The sequence below is a fragment of the Lepus europaeus genome, chromosome 5 (assembly GCF_033115175.1).
Source record: "Lepus europaeus isolate LE1 chromosome 5, mLepTim1.pri, whole genome shotgun sequence".
Taxonomy (NCBI): Eukaryota; Metazoa; Chordata; class Mammalia; order Lagomorpha; family Leporidae; genus Lepus; species Lepus europaeus.
The window spans coordinates 4,676,536-4,697,401 of record NC_084831.1 but is presented as its reverse complement, the minus strand read 5'-3'; the positions used below and the strand labels follow the sequence as shown (position 1 = coordinate 4,697,401).

Genomic DNA, 20,866 nt, shown 5'->3' with positions numbered 1-20,866 from the left:
GGCCCAAGTGCTTGGGCCCTGCACCCCATGGGAGACCAGGAGAAGTACCTGGCTCCTGCCATCGGATTGGCGCGGTGCGCCGGCTGCAGCGCGCTACCGCGGCGGCCATTGGAGGGTGAACCAACGGCAAAGGAAGACCTTTCTCTCTGTCTCTCTCTCTCACTGTCCACTCTGCCTGTCCAAAAAAAAAAAAAAAAAAAAAAAAAGTTAACCTGATGCGGCCTGTGCTGTGGCACAGTGGGATAATGCCCTGGCCTGAAGCACCAGCATCCCATATGGGCACCGGTTTGAGACCTGGCTGCTCCACTTCCGATCCAGCTCTCTGCTATGGCCTGGGAAAACAGTTGAAGATAGCCCAAGTCCTTGGGCCCTTGCACCCACATGGGAGACCTGGAAGAAGCTCCTGGCTTCAGATCAGCGCAGCTCTGGACGTAGTGGCCAATTGGGAGTGAACCAAAGGATGGAAGACTTCTCTCTCTCTCTGCCTCTCCTTTCTCTGTGTAACTCTGACTTTCAAATAAATAAATCTTTTAAAAAAAAATTAGCCTGGGGCTGGCACTGGGGCTGGCACTGTGATACAGCACTGCTGTCTATGGCGCCAGCAACCCATATGGGTGCCAGTTCGAATCCTGGATGCTCTGCTTCCAATCTGGCTCTCTGCTAATAGCCTGGGAAAGCAGCAGCAGATGGCCCGAGTGCTTGGGTCCCTGCACCCACGTGGCAGACCAGGAAGAAGCTCCTGGCTCCTGGCTTCAGCCTGGCCCAGACCTGGCCATTTGGGGAAGGAACCAGAGGATGGAAGATTCTGTCTGTCTGTCTCTCTCCCTCTCTCCCTATAACTCTGTCTTTCAAATAAACAATAAATAAATCCTTAAAAAAATCAATTGAATTTGATCTCTGTATTATAAATTTTCGTTTGCTATATAGCAAGTAGGTTACCCTTTCAAAAAGATACCCACTGCCACAGGGAACCAGTTCTGTGGAGTGCTCCTTCCTCACACCGGACAAAAGCACACGTGTATCGAAACAATGGCTAGAGCTTCCCGTTCAATTTAGATCATAAATACTCTCCATTTGGAACGTACACCTGAAGTGTATTCCAAGGTCAAGTTTTGGTTTATAGACAGCACACACAGGGAGGCCAACCCCCGTGTTTGCTGGTATTGTCAGAAACGTGAATTCTGTAGACACGAGCTGCAGCTACACTCTGGACCCACTGAGCTCCCGGGCAGTGTTTGCTGCTACCACTTACTATGGAGTTAATCAATTTTACTATCATAGTAATAGTACTCCTGCCCTCTGGGAAAACAAAGGTGAAAGCCAGCACCAGGGCCAAGGCTTTCCGCTCACAGCTCTCACCCGTGTGCCTGCAGGGGCTCCGGCTGCGCTGCTGACTCACGACCACCACCACCAGGCGGCACCGTGCACATCTCTCTCACTGGCTGCATGGACAGTTTGGTCGCGGACTGAATGAGAGCTGCTGACCACGGTTCTGAATTTCATTTACTCTGGAGTAGACCTGCTGCAGGTTCAGCTTAGGGAAGAGTAAAAATTAAGTCTCAAAAATTATACAAGTGTACAGTAAGGATCAACAATACACTTTTTTTTTTCTTGACAGGCAGAGTGGACAGTGAGAGAGACAGAGAGAAAGGTCTTCCTTTGCCGTTGGTTCACCCTCCAATGGCCGCCGCAGCTGGCGCACTGTGGCCGGCACACCACGATGATCCGAAGCCAGGAGCCAGGTGCTTCTCCTGTTCTCCTATGTGGGTGCAGGGCCCAAGCACTTGGGCCATCCTCCACTGCACTCCCAGGCCACAGCAGAGAGCTGGACTGGAAGAGGGGCAACCGGGATAGAATCCGGCGCCCCAACCAGGACCAGAACCCGGGGTGCCAGCGCCACTTGCGGAGGATCAGCCAAGTGAGCCAGGCGCCGGCCTCAACCATATACTTTTAACGTTGGTTCTACAGAGACAGAATGACTACATGCACAGTAACTGCTTAATCCAGTTTGCCCCTTGCCATGGCACACTGGCATGGACAGGACACCAAGAACATCTGTTCATATCAGCTTGTTCTTAGCGTATAACTAATCCAAATACCAACTTTCAAACAAATATGGGTTAAAGGGGTCGGTGCTGTGGCGCAGCAGGTTAAAGCCCTGGCCTGAAGTGCCGCCATCCCATATGGGTGCCAGTTCTAGTCCCAGCTGCTCCTCTTCCAGTCCAGCTCTCTGCTGTGGCCTGGGAAAGCAGTAGAAGATGATCCAAGTCTTGGGCCCCTGCACCTGCGTGGGAGACCTGGAGGAGGCTCCTGGCTCCTGGCATCGGATCGGCGCAGCTCAGGCCGTTGTGGCCATCTGGGGAGTGAACCAGCAGATGGAAGACCTCTCTCTCTGTCTCTACCTCTCTCTGTGACTCTGTCTTTCAAATAAGTAAAATAAATCTTTAAAAAAATTATGGGTTAATGGCCGGCGCCGTGGCTCACTAGGCTAATCCTTCGCCTGCGGCGCCGGCACACTGGGTTCTAGTCCCGGTTGGGGTGCTGGATTCTGTCCCGGTTGCCCCTCTTCCAGGCCAGCTCTCTGCTGTGGCCTGGGAAGGCAGTGGAGGATGGCCCAAGTGCTTGGGCCCTGCACCCGCATGGGAGACCAGGAGGAAGCTCCTGGCTCCTGGCTTCAGATGGGTGCAGCGCACCAGCTGTGGCAGCCATTTGGCGGGGGTGAACCAATGGAAGGAAGACCTTCCTCTCTGTCTCTCTCTCTCTCACTGTCTAACTCTGCCTGTACAAATATATATATATATATTTATATATATATATTATATATATATATATATATATATATAGGTTAAAATGTCTACTTTCAGATGAAGTCTTCAAATCAGGAGCACGCAGGGAGACGTGACCATGTGCAGGACGCACAGGGAACAGGACGCCTGCACAGGAACACCGGTGCTCACACCCATGCCCTCCTGTGGAGGCTGGACTCACTGGAGGACACAAGGCTGACCTGCTGCCCCTGAGACCCACTGCCCCCGAGGCTGCCCTACCTGCTGGAAGCACCCACATGAGCTGGTTTTCAGTTGCCAGTGACCCAAACAGTGGCATTCTCCACCTCACAGTTCATCTAAAACAACCAGAAACCAAGACTGAAGTCCCCAGGAATCTCAGCCAGGTATGTGCAGAGCGCAGACATTCCCTCTGTCTGCTCAGTAACCCTGAAGGCAAAGTCCTGTTTTTTCAATTTGGAGGAAATTTCTGGAATGACAAATTTTAAAAATACCACAGTATAGTTAATTTTTAAAAACGTGAAAACTAGTTTTTTTATGCTGACTTTAGAATACAAAGAACAAATCAAATACAGACCATACTTCTTTCAAGAACTTCACAGGGTCCATGAGCTGGAGCAGTCTGAGAGAGACCTGCAAGCGCCTGGGCTGACGGCTGTTCCGCGTGGTGCCACTCCCTGGGGATCCCGGGTGGAAACATTTCTGGTACTTCTGTTCATCAGCTAAGTTTACTGCTCTTTCCTCATGGTAATCAAGACTTCAGGGCCCACCATCTGCCTTCTCCCATCCTTAAAACTGGATTTTAAAAAGCCTGATGCTGAGGGCACTGCCGGCATGGGACCATCAGGTCTCCTCACACAGAACAGGCAACCTGCGCCGCCACTCCCTTTGACTGTTTGCTGTCTTACAATGTGTTCTCACTGAAGTGCTCCGTGTATTCTACACAGGATAAAGGATAAACAATGAACAGGATTTAAATTAAAGATAAAGACAACAATTTCTAGAATGTAGAAGGTAAGGATTTCTCATACCTTATGGTTTATTTTTGTGAGCGACTTGCCTAAGACTGAATGTTGAAACATAATTACAGGGGCCGGTGCTGTGGCGTAGCAGGTAAAGCCACTGCCTGCAGTGCCAGCATCCCATATGGGCACTAGTTCGAGTCCTGGCTGCTCCACTCCTGATCCAGCACTCTGCTATGGCCTGGGAAAGCAGCAGCAGATGCTCCTGGCTTCTACTGGCCCAGCTCTGGCTGTTGCAGCCATTTGGGAGTGAACAGGTGGATGGAAGATCCCCTCCTTCGCTGTCTCTCTGTCTCTGTGTAACTCTGCCTTTCAAATAAATAAATATTTTTTAAAAACACATAATTACAGGAATTTCACTCTTGTTGATTTAAAACCTCCCAGTTTACCTGCGACAGAAGTCTGCGAGTTTGCTCTTGTAATTCTATCGTGTCTTTGTCATCGTTGTGTGCAGTTCTTCATCCTCTTTCACTGCACTCCTACAAAACACTGCACGCAGCCTAAGTCAAGCCGTTGAAAATTCATTCACAACCAAGTCCCACATGATATGACAGTCTGTTCACAGAACAACCCTACGTGTGGGGCTGATGCTGTGGCGTAGTAGGTTAAGTCTCCGCCTGCGGCGCCAGCATCCTGTATGGGCACCGGTTCTAGTCCCAGTTGCTCCTCTTGCCATCCAGCTCTCTGCTTATGGCCTAGGAAAGCAGTGGATGATGGCCCAAGTGTTGGGCCCCTGCACCTGTGTGGGAGACCCAGAAGAAGCTCTTGGCTCCTGGCTTCAGATTGGTCCAGCTCTGGCTATTGTGGCCATTTGGGGAGTGAACATCAAATAGAAGATCTCTATCTCTCCCTCTCTCTGTCTGTAACTCTACCTCTCAAATTAAAATCTTTAAAAAAAAAAAAAAGAAAAAAAAGTCATGACAATAAATAGCAATTGAAAGAACTTGAAAAAAGGAATTACTCTATGCCTTCATAAAGCAAGCCTCTGAATCCCAATATAGAAAACATGAAACCAAATCCCATTCCCTGGGGAGGGAGATCTGAGGAAACAGGTGAGACATTACCAGGCTTCTTCAGTTTCCAGGCAGGAATTCTCTCCTATTTCTTCCCTCTGAGGTATTACAAATCCAAACCAGCGAAGAGCTAACCTCTTTGCTGCTAAAGGATCTTCAACCACTGCCAGTTTTCAATAACTCAGCAACCCACAGCAGGAATCTTTTTTTTTTTTAATATTTATTTATTTGAAAGGCAGAGTTAGAGCGGCAGAGGCAGAGAGAGAGAGAGAGAGAGAGAGAGAGAGAGAGAGGTATTCCATCTGCTGGTTGGCTCCCCAAATGGCCACAATGGCCAGAACTGCACCAATCTGAAGCCAGGAGCTTCCTCCAATCTCCCATGTGGGTGCAGGGGCCAAAGCACTTGGGCCATCTTCTACTGCTTTCCCAGGCCATAGCAGAGAGCTGGATCGGAAGAGGGGCAGCCGGGACCTGAACCGGTGCCCATACAGAATGCCAGCACTGCAGGTGGTGCCTTTACCCACTACGCCATAGCGCCGGCCCCAGTTTTTACTCACTGAGCAGCCCATGGCAGGAATCTTAGAGAGCCTAAGTTTGCCCAACTGCAGTTAACATTCACTGCGCAGTATTACTGACGCTGTCTAGTGAGGATGGCTCTGCACCCACCCACTCACGGCCAACGTGAGGCTGCCAGCATGCCGTGGTCTCATTTACACTCGTGGACACAGGGACTGGCAGACGGGCCACAGAGAAGACAACAGAGGAGAGGAGGAACTGCCCTTCCCCAGCCACTCAGGGGGCGCTTTACAAGCAGCATCCCCTCACCTGAACCAGCACCTCTCCAGGTGGCCCACCTGGCACTCACGGAGGGACCGCAGTTGAGGTTCCCGGGCCCAGGCCTCTCAGCCTGGGGCCATCCTGCCTCTCGGACCTTGGCAGAGCAGTGCCCATAAGGAGGTGTGTGTTGTCAGACAGGTCGCGGGCCCGAGCCCCTGCCGCACACCTGAAGGCAGTATTCCCCCCGCACAGAGAGGCAGGGATCCGAGAGCTGTGGAGGTATACCACCAGCAAGCGGCTGCAGAGACAGGCTGGGGAGCACGTGCCTGACCCCGGAGCCAGTGCCTCCTCCAGCCACTAGGCCAGCTGCTGCTCCTCACAATGGATGCCTGCAGCTCAAGGCAGAAATGATCACCAGAGAATCACAGGATGTTGCAGCATCACAAAAGTGGTCAGGAATAAACCTCCCCCTATGGAGACGGCATGGCGCCAAGCCGTGGAATCGCGCCTCAGCCCGGGCCCCAGGCAGGTGCCACCAGTGCAGCACCAGGTACGTCCCATGCTGATGGTAACTTCACAACCTGCACCACGTGCACCTCACCGACTGCTTCTCCTGTTACCTGTCCTTCCCTGCTTCCCGACACCACACACGCTCCAGCCGGCACTTCTGTCTGCAGGGTTCACTTCTGGGTCTCAAGCACTCAGCACACAGTGCTTGGTCCACGGCAGAAGCCCATGAACACATAAATGTGTACAAGACATTCACAGCATAAATGCATCCCATGTACTTTCAGAAGGATTTGGATTTTGTTCTTCAGCTCAAGTTGAGGCTTACTGATTCCTAGTTGTGAAAATTTCCACCAAGATAAAACTGTACTTCACATCAGTAATTACAGAAATCAAACTGTAGGCAGCAGAGAGGGAGCCTTCATTAAAAACGGAGAAGTATTAGGCTGTTTTGAAAGCAAACAGAACCAGGAAGAAACAAGAAAACCTAGTTGTAGTCTCCAGTTTCAACTTCCTCCCTAAGTGATCCCTGGGAAAGTTTCTCTGGAATATTTGCGGATGTGTTATTACATTGATTAATAAAACTTATTTGGGGGCCGGCGCTGTGGCTTAACAGGCTAATCCTCCGCCTTGAGGCGCTGGCACACCAGGTTCTAGTTCCGGTTGGGGCACCGGATTCTATCCCGGTTGCCCCTCTTCCAGGCCAGCTCTCTGCTGTGGCCCGGGAAGGCAGTGGAGGATGCCCAAGTCCTTGGGCCCTGCACCCGCATGGGAGACCAGGAGAAGCACCTGGCTCCTGGCTTTGGATCAGCACGATACGCCGGCCACAGCGGCCATTGGAGGGTGAACCAACGGCAAAAAGGAAGACTTTTCTCTCTGTCTCTCTCTCTCTCTCACTATCCACTCTGCCTGTAAAAAAAAATAATAAAATAAAATCTTATTTGGAATTACAAAAGATGGGACAATGTGAACCCATTAGATATAAAATACAGCATAAATAATTATTTGTACCCATGATTACAACGAGGTTTAAAACACAGAAATGTAAAGTGTGGAATGGGGAAAAAGACAGGAAGGAAGCAAGATCTACATGTTGGCTCCACGTGGGCAGTGGGACCATGAAGAAAGTTCCCGTAGTTGGATTTCTACATTTTCTGCATTTTTAAAACAATATTATTTACTTGAAAGGCAGAAAGAAAGACACGGAGAGTGATCTTTCATCCACGGGCCCACTCTGGTCCACTCTCATAACACCCACAACAGCCAGGAGAGTCAGGCTGAAGCCAGAGCTGGGAGCTCCACCTGAGTCTCCCGGGCGGGTGCAAGGGGCCCAACCACTTGGGCCATCACTAATGCCTCCCATTTGCTGGAAGCCATATCTATCAGAAGTGGGGTAGCTGGGACTGAACCCCGGTGCTTCCAAATGGAATGCGGGCATCCCATGTAGCATTTAACCTGCTACACCACAAGAATCCCACTGCCCACACAGACCAACATTTCTATTTTACTTCCTTTCAATCTTTTCTCCATTTCCCAGTTTACGTTTTTATGTTTTAAACCCAATTATAATCATGGGTACAAATAATTTTTTATGCTGTACTTTATATCTAATGGGTCAAATATTGCCCCATGTTTTGTAATCTCCAAAAAAATGTTATTGACCGATATAGCACATCCACAAATATGCCAGAGCTCAATTCTGATGGGCATTCAAGGTACCTTAGGAATGGTTTCCTTTAAGGCTTTTTTTTTTTTTTTTTTTTTTTTAACAGGCAGAGTGGATAGTGAGAGAGAGAGACAGAAAGGTCTTCCTTTTTGCCGTTGGTTCACCCTCCAATGGCCGCCGTGGCCGGCGTATCGTGCTGATCCGAAGCCAGGAGCCAGGTGCTTCTCCTGGTCTCCCATGTGGTTCAGGGCCCAAGCACTTGGGCCATCCTCCACTGCATTCCTGGGCCACAGCAGAGAGCTGGCCTGGAAGAGGGGCAACCGGGACAGAATCTGGCGCCCCAGCCGGGACTAGAACCTGATGTGCAGGCACCGCAAGGGGGAGGATTAGCCTGTTAAGCCACGGTGCTGGCCTCCTTTAAGGCTCTTGATGCAGACGTCCAGCTATGTTCCAAAAGCACTGGGAAACACCTGCACTTCGCTCATTCGAGCGACGGTCAACGGCTAAGGACATCACGTAGCAACAGCCGTCTTCACAGAAAGCGGTCAGACTCACGTTTGAGCCTTATGCTGACCGATGGCGAAAGCAACCTGGTGGCTCCAGCAGCTGGAATCCAGGGTGAGCGGTCTCCATTCTGAGTATAAAGTCTGGTGGGTGAACGTTCAAAGGGAGGGCGGCCTGCAAACTCGAAGACTAGAGAATCACGAGAAAACATGGAATTTAGTTAACACAGACCTGGGTTGCTGGTGTCCTTTTTAGACACTTGTAAGTTTTGAAAAAAGAAACAACTATTCAGCAGTTTAGATCCATAACTTATTTGGCTAAGAGAATGAGAAATGAACAAAAAGTGAGAAAAATTAAAGTAAAGAAAACCTTCCTCCCACAAACACGTAGGCCCTCGCCTGTCTGGTGCACAGCCAGCATCAGAGGCCAGTGCTCTGGGTGGTGTGCGAGGATCGCTGGCCCAGCAAAGGCACTGCTGTGGGGACAGTCACAACACAGAAGCGTGGTATACTCACCCAGGAATTAATATACTTCTTTACAGAATTTGAAATACGAAACCATTTTACTCAAATGTGTCATCAAAGCACCTCTAAAGGCAACACCGCGCCTGAGTGCCTGCACCGGGGGAAGAGGCTGGACAGGAGGAGTGGCAGTGGGCCCGACAGGCTGCACGCTGACCCTCCTGCCTCTCCTCATCTGTGGTATGGCATACCACCACCTGGATCCTCTACCTTAGTGCGTCAACACAACTTTAAAACAAATGTGGAGGGAGAAATGGGGAATACGGAGGTGGTGGTAACATTTACCTCTTCCAAACAAAGACATCTGAAAACCAGCAATAAGCTTCAACTGTTCTCTACTTTGACTACCCCAAAACCAGAAAGGACATAAGTTCAAAATAAAAAGCAATCCTTTACACTAAATAAATTTAAGATTACCGAGCTTACCGAAGACAAAGCTGTCCTCCTGAGAAGCGCTTGCCCGGGGGAGTCCCGCAGCAGATGCAGCAGGTGCTGGAGGACCCACCTTAGCCCTGGGCTGAGCCCAATCAGCTGCTACACAGGCTCTCTGCAAACTGACCCTGAGAGCCCGAAAGCACACTTCTGTGAAATCAAATACCATTTACAAATAGCTTTGGGAAGCATAATATGCAACATGCTACAAATTTAAACAACACAAATAAATTTCAATGTAAATAATAAAAATCGGACAAATGGATAATCTTAGCTACACATGGACAAGTATGTGAATGTAGCGTAAACCTCTTCATATCTTTGTTTCTAAAAACAAATTTCTTTTAGGCTTACAGAAGCACTGACCTTTCATCTACTTCAAGAAAAATACACCCTGGGGTGTGTGTTGTGGTAAAAATTATTTTGTCCACTGGGATTCGAGGAGCCATGAAAAAGCAGAATGACCCATTTAAAGGCAAGTATCTAATTAATCATCCACTTAAAACGAACTGTTTCACATACTTAGGGAATAAAACCTCTATGTGAAGTGGTGGAAATCTCACCTAGGAGTCTGGCCTTCAAGCAGCTAAAGTGATAGTTAAGTGACTGGAATTTCATTATTAACTACATTTTAATTAGGTCAAAATGCAATGCCTCCTGAAGTCAATTTTAAACTGTGTTCACTGAACAGCTAATTTTCTCCTCAAAAAAGCTTCAAGCTGCAGTAACTAAAGAGTTTGGTCATATTTAGTGTTGTGTATAACTCAACAAACAAAAGGATTTGAGATGTCAGTGCTGAATGGGCTGTTTTTATTTCTGTAATGAGCCGGACGATCGGTGCTATGCTCAGCGTGCTCTGACGTGCAGTCTTCAGGGTGCGAGGCAATGAGCCAAGCGTAGTCCGCCCCGATATTCCATTTGCTCGTACGCGATTTCATCTGCAAGAAGACTTAATACAGAGAACAGCACGCAGCTGAAGGCGGCCATACACACATCCCAAACACCCGCCTGCTGCGTCCGTTGACCCCATGCTAGGAGCCACACCGACGGCAGTGTGCACGTCTAAGTCCTTTATCACCTGTAAAATTGGGCTCTCCTTTTTATGGGTTCCTGTCTTCCAAGGTAAGATTCAGTTTCTGAGTGCTGTGTCCCCGAGCTCACCTTCGCCGTAAGCCCTGTGTTTCTGTCGGGCGATTCTGTGTAAGACAAGCTGTAGGAAAGCCGGTCACTTTCCATCAGCACTGACTGTAACTCCTGGGAACACGAGGAAGCTGCCACGGCCTCGACACACGAGTTCAGAGACAGAAATGCTTGTAGAAGAAGGGTCTAACAAGACTTCTCACTCAGGGGGGTTCAAAACACTCCAAAAATAAAACTCATTCTTGTGGCCCCTCTCTGAGACAATTCCAGGGCCCTTATTTCACTCAAGACAGAAGCAGAAGTCCACAGGACACGCCACTCATGGAGAAACGCCTCCCGGGCCACGTCGGCCATGCGGCCATGCTGTCTGTGAAGGAGACGGACTGTGCAAGAAGTCAAGGCCAACACAGGGACATACTGAGAAGCAGCTAGCGGCACGCGGCGCATCAGAGCCACGCGGGAGACACCAGCTCCCTCTTCTGCTCGACGCGTGCAGGGAACGGGCCCGCCCGTGTTTCCCTCTGATGGTGGACAACCCCATGTCATGCCTAAAGCCAATGGCCTCGACCCACACATGTACCCAGAGCGATGCTTCTCGACCACCCTCAGACAGCAGGGCTCCGGTTCTAGCTGGGCAGAGCTGAGGATGTGGACGGAGCAGGGGTTGCCCGGGACGGGGCCTAACTCTTCTCCTGACCCGGCCTGCACCTCCACTGCAGAGACCAGAGATGGTCAGTGGAGGGCTGCTGTGTCCCAGAAGCCCTGGTCAGACAGGCTGGGGAATCATCTCGCTGGTGACTTCTGGGAGAGGCATCGATCTAAGACACGCACACGTCAGATTGTGTCGCTCCTTACTCACCGGGCAACTGGCTCAGCTTACTGTGAGCTCCATCACGACAGAACTGGTCACTCGCACCTGCGGCCCAGGCACCACGCTCCCTGACTCCCCCCCACACACAGCCCAAGCACCACGCTCCCTGACTCCCCCCCACGCAGCCCAGGCACCACGCTCCCTGACTCCTCCCCCGCCATGCTGCCCAGGTACCATGCTCCCTGACTCCCCCCCACACTCCCTGACTCCCCCCCCGCCATGCTGCCCAGGCACCACGCTCCCTGACTTCCCCCCACGCTGCCCAGGCACCACGCTCCCTGACTTCCCCCCACGCTGCCCAGGCACCACGCTCCCTGACTCCCCCCCCATGCTCCCTGACTTCCCCCTACGCTGCCCAGGCACCATGCTCCCTGACTCCCCCCCACGCTCCCTGACTCCCCCCCACACACACTGCCCAGGCACCACGCTCCCTGACTCCCCCCACCACGCTCCCTGACTCCCCCCGACGCTGCCCAGGCACCATGCTCCCTGACTCCCCCCCCACGCAGCCCAGGTACCACACTCCCTGACTCCCCCCCACGCTGCACAGGCACCACACTCCCTGACTCCCCCCCACGCTGCCCAGGCACCACGCTCCCTGACTCCCCCCGACGCTGCCCAGGCACCACACTCCCTGACTCCCCCCCACGCTGCCCAGGCACCACGCTCCCTGACTCCCCCCGACGCTGCCCAAGCACCACGCTCCCTGACTCCCCCCCCACCGATGCTCCCTGACTCCCCCCGACGCTGCCCAGGCACCACGCTCCCTGACTCCCCCCCCCCCCCCGATGCTCCCTGACACCCCCCCACGCTGCCCAGGCACCACGCTCCCTGACTCCCTCCCACGCTGCCCAGGCACCACGCTCCCTGACTCCCCCCCCCGCCATGCTCCCTGACACCCCCCCCACGCAGCCCAGGCACCACGCTCCCTGACACCCCCCACACACAGCCCAGGCACCACGCTCCCTGACTCCCCCCCCATGCTGCCCAGGCACCACGCTCCCTGACTCCCCCCGACGCCTGGACGAGAGACAGGCACGCCTGTCTTGACTAATACATATGTCCGTGTCAAGTCCATAGGACAAAAACTGGGTCCCTTGCGAGCAGGTCCCCCAAACCAGCTCCCTGCAGCCCCTCCTGCACGGAACCGCGTTGGTCCCCAGCTGCGCTGCCTCCTTAGGGCTGAGATCCAGTCTCCCAGCCCCGGCCCTGGGAGCCCCTTTCTGGTCTTCACAAGGACCTCGGGGCGCGGCAGCCCTGACTGACCACCCAGGATGCTCCCTGCAGCTGCCCACGGGACACAGGCAGGTGGGTACGCCACTGTCCCCATGGGGTCAGAATGTCCAGGCCTGAATTCAGGCTCCCGATTTCCACCATGCCTGCCTTCACTCTCCTGCCCCATTTAAATTCACGACTAAGGATCCCTGGCGAGTCTGGCACTGCCCACGTGGCCCAGCTGTGTCTAGTCAGCTCCGGTTCCCTTCCTGCCCTTCCCCTCCTCCACTTCCTGGCTGTGAGCTCGCTTCCCGTGGCACTGAGAAGGGAGCCTTCTACGCACTTCCCGAAGCAGCCACAATGCTGCTGGCCTCTCTCCTCTTCCTGTGAGCACACCTGCTGGCCTAAACAGTAAGGCTACCCTGGAGGTCCCCCTCGGGCCCAGAGTCTGGAGGCAGAGCTCCAGCTGCGCTCCCACCTGACCGCTCTGAGCGAACACTATGCTCACTCTTCCCCTCCCCTTCACTCCAGCACATGACAACTCCAGCCACGCGCTCTGCTGTTGTCTGTGACTCATGTCATAGCCCAAGTCTAGTCCACTAATATGCTTTGTCCCTTTAAAAGGATCCAGAATGTCCAAACATTTCTACCTCCACCAAGACACCGGGTCCAGACTTACCATACCTCACATGTCTCATTCCAATGGCTGACTGCTGCCCCTGCCCACCCTCTGATCCCTCTACAGTAGGGGCGGCCAACACAGCCCCTTCCAAGAAAACCAAGTTTTCTTTCTACAAAATGAGAATTTTTATCTCTGCCCACTGGAAACTCCCGGAAGCAGACAACCTCACAGCAGTAACTAGGCTGACCACCCAGCCTTGGTCTCCGAACGCTAACACCGACTCCCACTCCAGGAACCAGGGGCCCTCGGGGACACAGTGACTCCACATCTGGGGAGAGAAACGTCTGAGATGAGGATGAGTCCTGAGATGAGGGACTCAAGCCCTGGGGGACTCAAGAGAGCACAGGCACAGACCGAAGGCACTGCCACTGGCCACAGCCAGGATGACTGTCGTACGAAGATGAACGAGAACTCTGTCTGAGACAGCAGCGGAGGAGGTAACACGAGAGCTACAGCTGGCTGCAGAGTAACTTGAGAGAGGGAAGCCGGGGAGCAGGTGACGGGACAGAGCTGGGTTAAAATTAGGAGAGCTGGGTGCTAAGAACATGTTGGATCTTTACACTATTTGCTGCACTTACGTGTTATAAAGCTCCCAAAGTAAAAAAATTTGAACATAAAGCGATTAACCTGAACAAACATCTCATGCAGGAGGCAAAGCTTATGGTCTGGTGCCTGCTTCCTCCTCCTCCCCTTTTCCCACCACCCACACTGGCTGTCCTGTCACTCCTCCAAGTCAGGCCCCCACCACCACAGGGCCTGCAACACACTTCCTTAGAGACTGCCTATCTCTCAGACACCTGTGGGGCTTGTTCTCTTCCTTCAAATATCTGGTTCTCATGGTTTATAAAATATTTATAATTTAAAAACTAAATTTTTAAAAAAATTTATTTTATTTGAAAGGCAGAGATCTTCTACCTACTGGTTCACTTCTCAAATGCCCCCAGCTGCTGGGGCTGGGCCAGGCTAAAGGCAGGAGTGGAGAAGTCAATCCAGGTATCCCCAAGGGTGGCAAGGACCCAAATACTTAAGCCACCATCTGCTGCCTCCCATGAACAGGGAGCTGGATTGGAGGTGAAGCTGAAACTTGAACCCAAGCACTCTGATATAGGATGCAGGCATCCAAACGCCCACTGGCCCCATTCGGCTTTTTAAGAGACAAGTTCCTCAATATCAAAATGTGATGATTTGAGCTGAAACCGAACAGCAATGCGCGTGGGGCGGGGGAGAGGACAGCCGTCAGGGCCTGTGTCAGGGTCACAGTGCTCCTCCCTCGTGGACAGATGATGTCGCTCTCGTGAGAGCTGCTACAGAGCATCAGGCCTCCCCTGCCCTCCTGCCTCTGCAGGTGCCTGCTTGACCTTTGCCATGAGACACTCGCCAGAGGCTGAGCAGACGACAGCCCCATGCTCTGTGGACGTCCATGGCCTGCTTTCCTTCCAAGTACCCCGTCTCAGGTACTCTGCCACAGCCAACAGAGAGCAGGCGAGCGGCCCCAAACACAGCCGCAGAGTCTGCCCTGCCCAGCACCCCTCCCTCTGCTTTACCAACAAATGCATGTGTGTGCGCGCGCGCACACACACACGTGTGGATACCTCCAGGCTCCTTCCCATAGAAGTTAAAGTCTATGAGGGCAACGGCTTTGTTTTGATTCCAGCACTCTAACAATGCCTGGCTCAGAAACCATGCCTAGCAACAGCTCGCTCGCTCGCTCGCTCGCTCTCACACACACACACATACACTCTCTCTCTCTTCCTACACGTCAGCCTTTGTCCCAAGGCCCTAACAAATGAGGACTCTGAACGGCCCCAGACCTGGCACAGGCCCTCCCACCAGCTTGGCTTCCCCAGTGGGTAACATCAGCTCAAGTCTCCTCGACCATGGAGAACCCAACTCGCCCACGACAAGGATTCCTCTCTTTTCCAAATATCTAGAGCACCAAGTAATTTCACCACTAACAAGGATTTCACTTAGAAGTGTTTTTTTCGTTTTACTGTGAAAGTGACTACCACATTGCAGTAAATTCGGAAAATGAAAAAACCATCTCTAGTGCCCCAGTCAGAAACCAACTACTGTTGAAATTGTGTCCCTCGTCCGTCCCCTAGTTCACTCTCTCCAGGCCTTTTCGCCTCTCCCCACCCCCCAGAAATATCCTTCTTTAGAAATTTAAAAACCAATCATGTGACTGAAAAAGAGGAGCCCAGACAATGGTCATTTTATATCCCCAGCCCGGGACCTGGCCCTCCGGTTAAGAAGGATCTTTGTGGTTCCTTTTTCCTGTCCCATTAACTTTTTTGCTCTCCTCAGTCAAAGCACTACACACTCCTTGTAGCAAGGATCATCTTGTGCTCCTGTATCCAAAACAGAACCCAGCTGAATACAAATAAGCACTAAAAAAATTAATTAATTAAATAAAATAAATCAGAGCATAGCCCACTGTTTCCGGCCTTTACGAGCCCCTGTATGTACCAGATCCTGCAGAAAAGGAGTTTCCCGGGAGCATCTTCATGACGGGACACTGCTAAGACAAAGACAGACTGTCACTCACCCCCCTCCCCGCCCCCCGCCCGGCTCTTGCTCAGTGGAACAATCCTGCACTGTTACCAACAAACCATCTTTTACTTTGCGAAGATTTATTTATTTATTTCAAAGGCAGAGAGAGACAGGGAGAGGGAGATATTCCATCGACTGGTTCATTCCCCAAAGGGCCCCAACAGCTGGGTCTGGGCCAGGCAGAAGCCCGGAGGCCCAAACTCCATCTCGGTTTCCCATGTGGGTGGCAGGGGCCCAAGTGCTTGAGCCACCCTCTGCTGCCTCCCAGTGCGTGAGCAGGGAGCCGGGTCAGAAGCAGCTTAATCCACCACATCACAGCGCCTGTCTCTCTTAGGAGAGAGAGGTACTCTTGCTTAAGATAGTACTCTTCTTCCTCCCTTTGAAATCGAGTCACATGCCTGCATTGTCTGAGGGCTTCTGTGTTCCCACGGGAGAGCTCAGGAGAGACAGGGAGAGCATCTGATTGATCCTCCCCTGATTATAGACTGAGAATTTCTCATTCGCAAATCTGAAATCCGAGATGTTCCAAAATGAAGCTTCGGATTCTGGAGTATTTCGGATTTTGGATTATGGATGCTCAACTGATGTATGTCCCCAAAGACTGCCCCGCCCCTCAGAGAACCCTATGAAATCTGAACCATCTCCAGCACCAGGCACCCGGACCAGGAACCTTCAGTCAGGGTTTCCTGTGGTCCTGCCCATGTTCCCACAATCTCCACGTGATGACCTCTACGGCTGTCTTGGTGGGAACAGTCTATTCCATCCTAACGGCCTGGGTGTTTCTCAAACACTGGGAATTGAGATGATTTTCAGCTTCTCACTACATGATACGTATCTTCCACCTCTTTGTTCATTTTACATTCTTGCCTTGGATAAATTTCCAAAAGTTGTGTTCCTAAATTAAATGACGATCACTTCGAGTCTCCTCAGGTCCCAACTTCCCAGTGCCATCACTAATACTTCCTCACGGCCCTCATGTCAACGGTTTGTATCAGTTTTACTGCTTTTTGTATCAAGTTCATTGACCAATGAGGTGGCAACTCAGAAATCAATCTTCCTATCACAGGGGCGAGTGAGAGGGCTGAGCCCCTCCCCGAGTGCTTGCTGACTGCACTGACTGTGGTAGAGCTCCGCGCATGATGTATCTGTGGGAACTTGCGCACCAGAGTGTGAAGTCTTCAGCTACAGGAACTTTCAAAAATGCACACAGGGAGAATCCTACAGAACCAAAACCCCGAGGAAGGCCAGGTCTTTGCACCTCTAAGGAAAGGCGCATGAAGAATCAGGACTGGAACCCAAACTTACTCCACTCACACATCCCCGCAGGTGCCTGGGCACCAACTGTCGTCGCCAAAGGCCCAACACCTGGGCCAGACCACTCAGTGCAGACGCAGATGGGAGCCCAGTGTTCACGTCCTCGCCTCGCTGTGCACAGGGGATGCCTGCTTCTCAGGGATCAGACCCTTCCATGGGGTTTGCTCCACCAGGGTGAAGGGGAAATGTGTTCTAGCTGGGCTCAAAGGGAGGGGAGGCGGCCGCAGCAGGCGTGCAGCTCAGGAACCTCGCCCTCGGCGAAGTCTGAATCTTCGAGATCTGTCAGGCAGGAGTGCCTTATGAGGAGTAAAGTACATGCACATCACATTGCTGTGGAATAAGTGAACCACCAGGGCCCACAAGACACCAACTCTGGGGAACACCAAGCTTTCATACGACAGGCAAACACGGCAAAAAATACTCCGCAAAGACAAGAAGCCTGAAAAGACACAGCAGAGCCTACAGAGGCGATACTAAAGGCCAAACACCAGGGCTGAACATGAAAGAGCCAGCGAACACCGTCCCCTGTCAGTTGCACCACGACACAACAGCCACCTGTCCCCGTCAGTCCTGCCATGACTTAGCACAGCCGCCTGTCCCCGTCACAGCCATCCCAGCACCTACAACAGCTCCTGATGCTTAGTGATTGGCTGTGGAATAAACGTCTACAGGATGAACAAACCATTAATGAGACCAGAGAAACAGAGACAATTAAATGTTGAAAACATGTGCTGAGGAAGGAGGAAGAGAAATCTCTATTTTTGAAAGGTGGGGAGGGGCTGGAGCTGTGGCAGCGCTGGGATCCCATATGGGCGCCGGTTCGAGTCCTGGCTGCTCCACTTCTGATCCAGCTCTCTGCTGTGGCCTGGGACGGCAATGGAAGATGGCCCGAGTGCTGCGCTCAGATGAGGGAGGTGTTCCGCAATGTGCGCCCCTGGATGTGAGAGAAGGCAGGGTGCTGCGGCCACCGCACGCGTGGAAGATGCGTGGCCAAGGGAGGGAAAGAAACAAAATGCCTTCCACCTCCAGCGGTGGCCACTGAAACCTTCAGCCTCCACCGAAAAACCCGGCACCGAGAGGAAAGGCCGCGGGCGCCCCACAGCATGGCCGAGGCGCGGGGCGAGGTCCACGGGCGTCCCCATGGCGTGGCCGAGGTCCGCGGGCGTTCTCACCGCGTGGCCATCCCCACAGCGTGGCCATCCCCACAGCGTGGCCGAGGTCCGCGGGCCGCGGGCCGCGGGCGTCCCCGCCGCTTGCCGGGAAGCGGTTCTGCCTTCACGGCGGCCAGTTCCTGCGGACCGCGCGCTCCCGGGCCGCCTCAGGGGCCCCGTCCGGCCCGCGAACCCAGAAAACCCCCGTGGGCTGAGCCACGGACGCACGTGGCCCGGCGGCCGCCTGGCTTCCCCCTCAGGACCACGGACTCGCTGCGGGAACTGCACTGCATTTTGGTCAGCTCTGCTTGGTGCGCTTGGCGCGGGGATCCGAGGATCCATCGGCGGCCGTCACCCGGGACCCCGAGGACGCTGCCCAAGCAGGGCCTGACTGGACCTCCAGCCCGGCCGCCGCGCCTCTCCCGAACCCTGGGCGGCGACACACGACAGGCGCGTCCTCGGCGGCTGACGCCCGCCAGCCCCACGGGGACCGACCCAGGCCCACGACACTGGGGGCGGGGGCCGAGGGGGTCCTGCGGCCGCCCTGCCTCTCGCTCCTAGAGCCCCGGACCCCGGCAACAGGGGCAGAAGCATCAGCTGTGGCGGCCCCTGCTGCGGGCACTTGGGGGCCCCGGCTCCCCGCCCCGCGCCACTCCCAGCATCGCGGGCGGCTCTGCTCCCCGCATTTCCCAGCCGGCTTCTCCACTCGCGGCGCCCTGGCCCACGGGGGGACGGCCGCTCGAGGCCGAACGGCGCGCTGGCCCCACCACCCCACTTTCCCACGCTCCACCCTGGAAGGTGGGCGTACGCCGAGAACTGGGGCCGGCTGAGGCCAGCTCAGGGGGCATCAGCGCGGAGCGGAGGCCCCCAGCACGCACCGGCGCCTCCGCCCGCGGCCACGCCGCGCGCAGTGCCCAGGCCCGCCGCGTGCTGGCAAGTTGCCGGCGCCGCGCCCCCGCGCACCCCGCGACCGACCCGGCCACGCGATTGGCCGCCGCCTCCGGCTCCGCGAGATTCCATTGGTCCGGGGGCGGGGCCCGAGCCGGAGCACCCGGGTTACGTAACCGCAGGCAAGTGGGCGGGGACGAAGACCCCAGAGCGTTACGTGACGGAGGCCGGCGCGCGGCCAATCCTCGGCTGATTCCGGCAGGCCCGGGGCGTGGGCGGGAACGGCGTGACCACCGAGGGGGCGGGGCCTCTGGGCCAGCGAGGCAGTCGTAAGGCTCCGGAGCTGTCCGTCACCAGGTGGGCGGGGCCGGCGCGGCCTGCACGAGAGGCGGGCGAGGGAGAGGGCGAAGGGGCGTGGCTCCCGGGGGGAGGGGCCTGGGTCTCGCAGGGCTGTGGCCGTCTGTGCGCGCGCCTGGACCTGCTGGGAACCTGGCTGGGTGGACGCAGCCTTATCAAATCCAATCCATTTTCAGGAACTTAACCCTCTAAGTGCCAGGTTTTCAAGTCTGTGACCATGTCAACATTTATTTCAAAGTTACCATAGGTGGTATATTTATTATGAAGTGTTTTTTAAAGCTGTCCTATATGTAGGGCGATGGGACTTAACACATGTTGAGGGTCTTCCTAAGGATTTATTTCGCAGCTGAGGACAGACAGGTGCAGCAAACACGTCAGCGACACGTGATTCTGGGAAGGCAGGTGGGAGCCCCTTAATGAGTCAAAGCTCCTGGTAGGTTGCATCTCGGCTCACCCTGTTACGGAGGTCATCGTCCGGTAATTCCGCAAGAAAGAATTCAGGCCGAGACAGCAGTGCTAAGCACGGCCTGCTGGGGTAGGCCATCGTCAGAACGGAAGGGGCAGGCTCAGTGTGTCCACTCAGACCGGGGAAAGCAAGGTTACATGGTTAGACGGAGAGGACACGCCTGGCGGGCCGGGGTGGCTCAGCAGAGCTGTCAGACCCGGGCTTCAAAGGGAAAGGAGCGCCAGGCTCCCCCTCCCCCAGGACAGAGGGTTGGTGCGTGTGCGCTAGGAACAGTTCCTGCCACGGCTTTACAGCTCAGCGCTGGCACCCGGCACGGGGCAGGGCCCTTCCCCTGCAGTGCCCGCCTGGGGAGGTTCTATTCTGTTAGCAGACCAGGTGACCACGGGTGCTGAGGAGAGAGGGCTGTCCAGCTGAGCTCCCCTTGGGGGTGGGGCTGAGACCACCTGGAAAGTGACCAGGGTCTGGGCAGGACACGAGCGTGGCCCTGGGCTGCAGATGCTGGTTTCATTTCCGAGCGCCCAGCGCAGGGGCCCAGCCCTCTGCTGGGCGAACGAGAGCTTACTAGGAAGTGGAGTGCGTGCCCTCCTGACGTGTTGGGTGAGCACCTTATTTTTCTAAGTGACTCTCCAAGGCACCCATTTGACAAATGCTTACTGGGCCTGTATTTGGGAGGGGATGACTGTGGTCCCGGAGCAGAGAATGGACAGAGCCCCTGCTCGGGGGTGGGGTGGGGTGTGGTGTCAGCATTTTATGAGAAAGACGTAACATACAACTGACTCCATAAAATAAGTCCAGAAAGTGTGAACAAGTGTGCACAAGCTAATGGGGCAGCAGTGGAGGGTGACAGGTGAGACGGGCCGGCCTCTGAGGAGAGAAGACTGGAACCCGAGGAGCCGGCCCAGCAGGCGTGGCCCAGCTCCTGGAGGCCCTGCCCCGCAGCAATGTTGCTGAACACGGGAGTGGCAGCTTCCTGTCTGGCGCTCAGAGCACCAGGTGAAACCAAG

General features: G+C 54.2%; 1 protein-coding gene across 1 annotated transcript in view; it reads right to left on the bottom strand.

Annotated features, from left to right (window-relative positions):
- Positions 1-8,695, bottom strand: part of PER3 (period circadian regulator 3) — a 30,726-nt gene extending 22,031 nt beyond the window's left edge. Inside the window, 6 exon segments of the mRNA XM_062193845.1 lie at positions 1,406-1,474; positions 1,477-1,534; positions 2,960-3,069; positions 8,346-8,396; positions 8,399-8,464; positions 8,674-8,695. Coding sequence (XP_062049829.1) covers positions 1,406-1,474; positions 1,477-1,534; positions 2,960-3,069; positions 8,346-8,396; positions 8,399-8,464; positions 8,674-8,695 — 376 coding nt within the window.
- Positions 8,696-20,866: the final 12,171 nt, after the last annotated feature.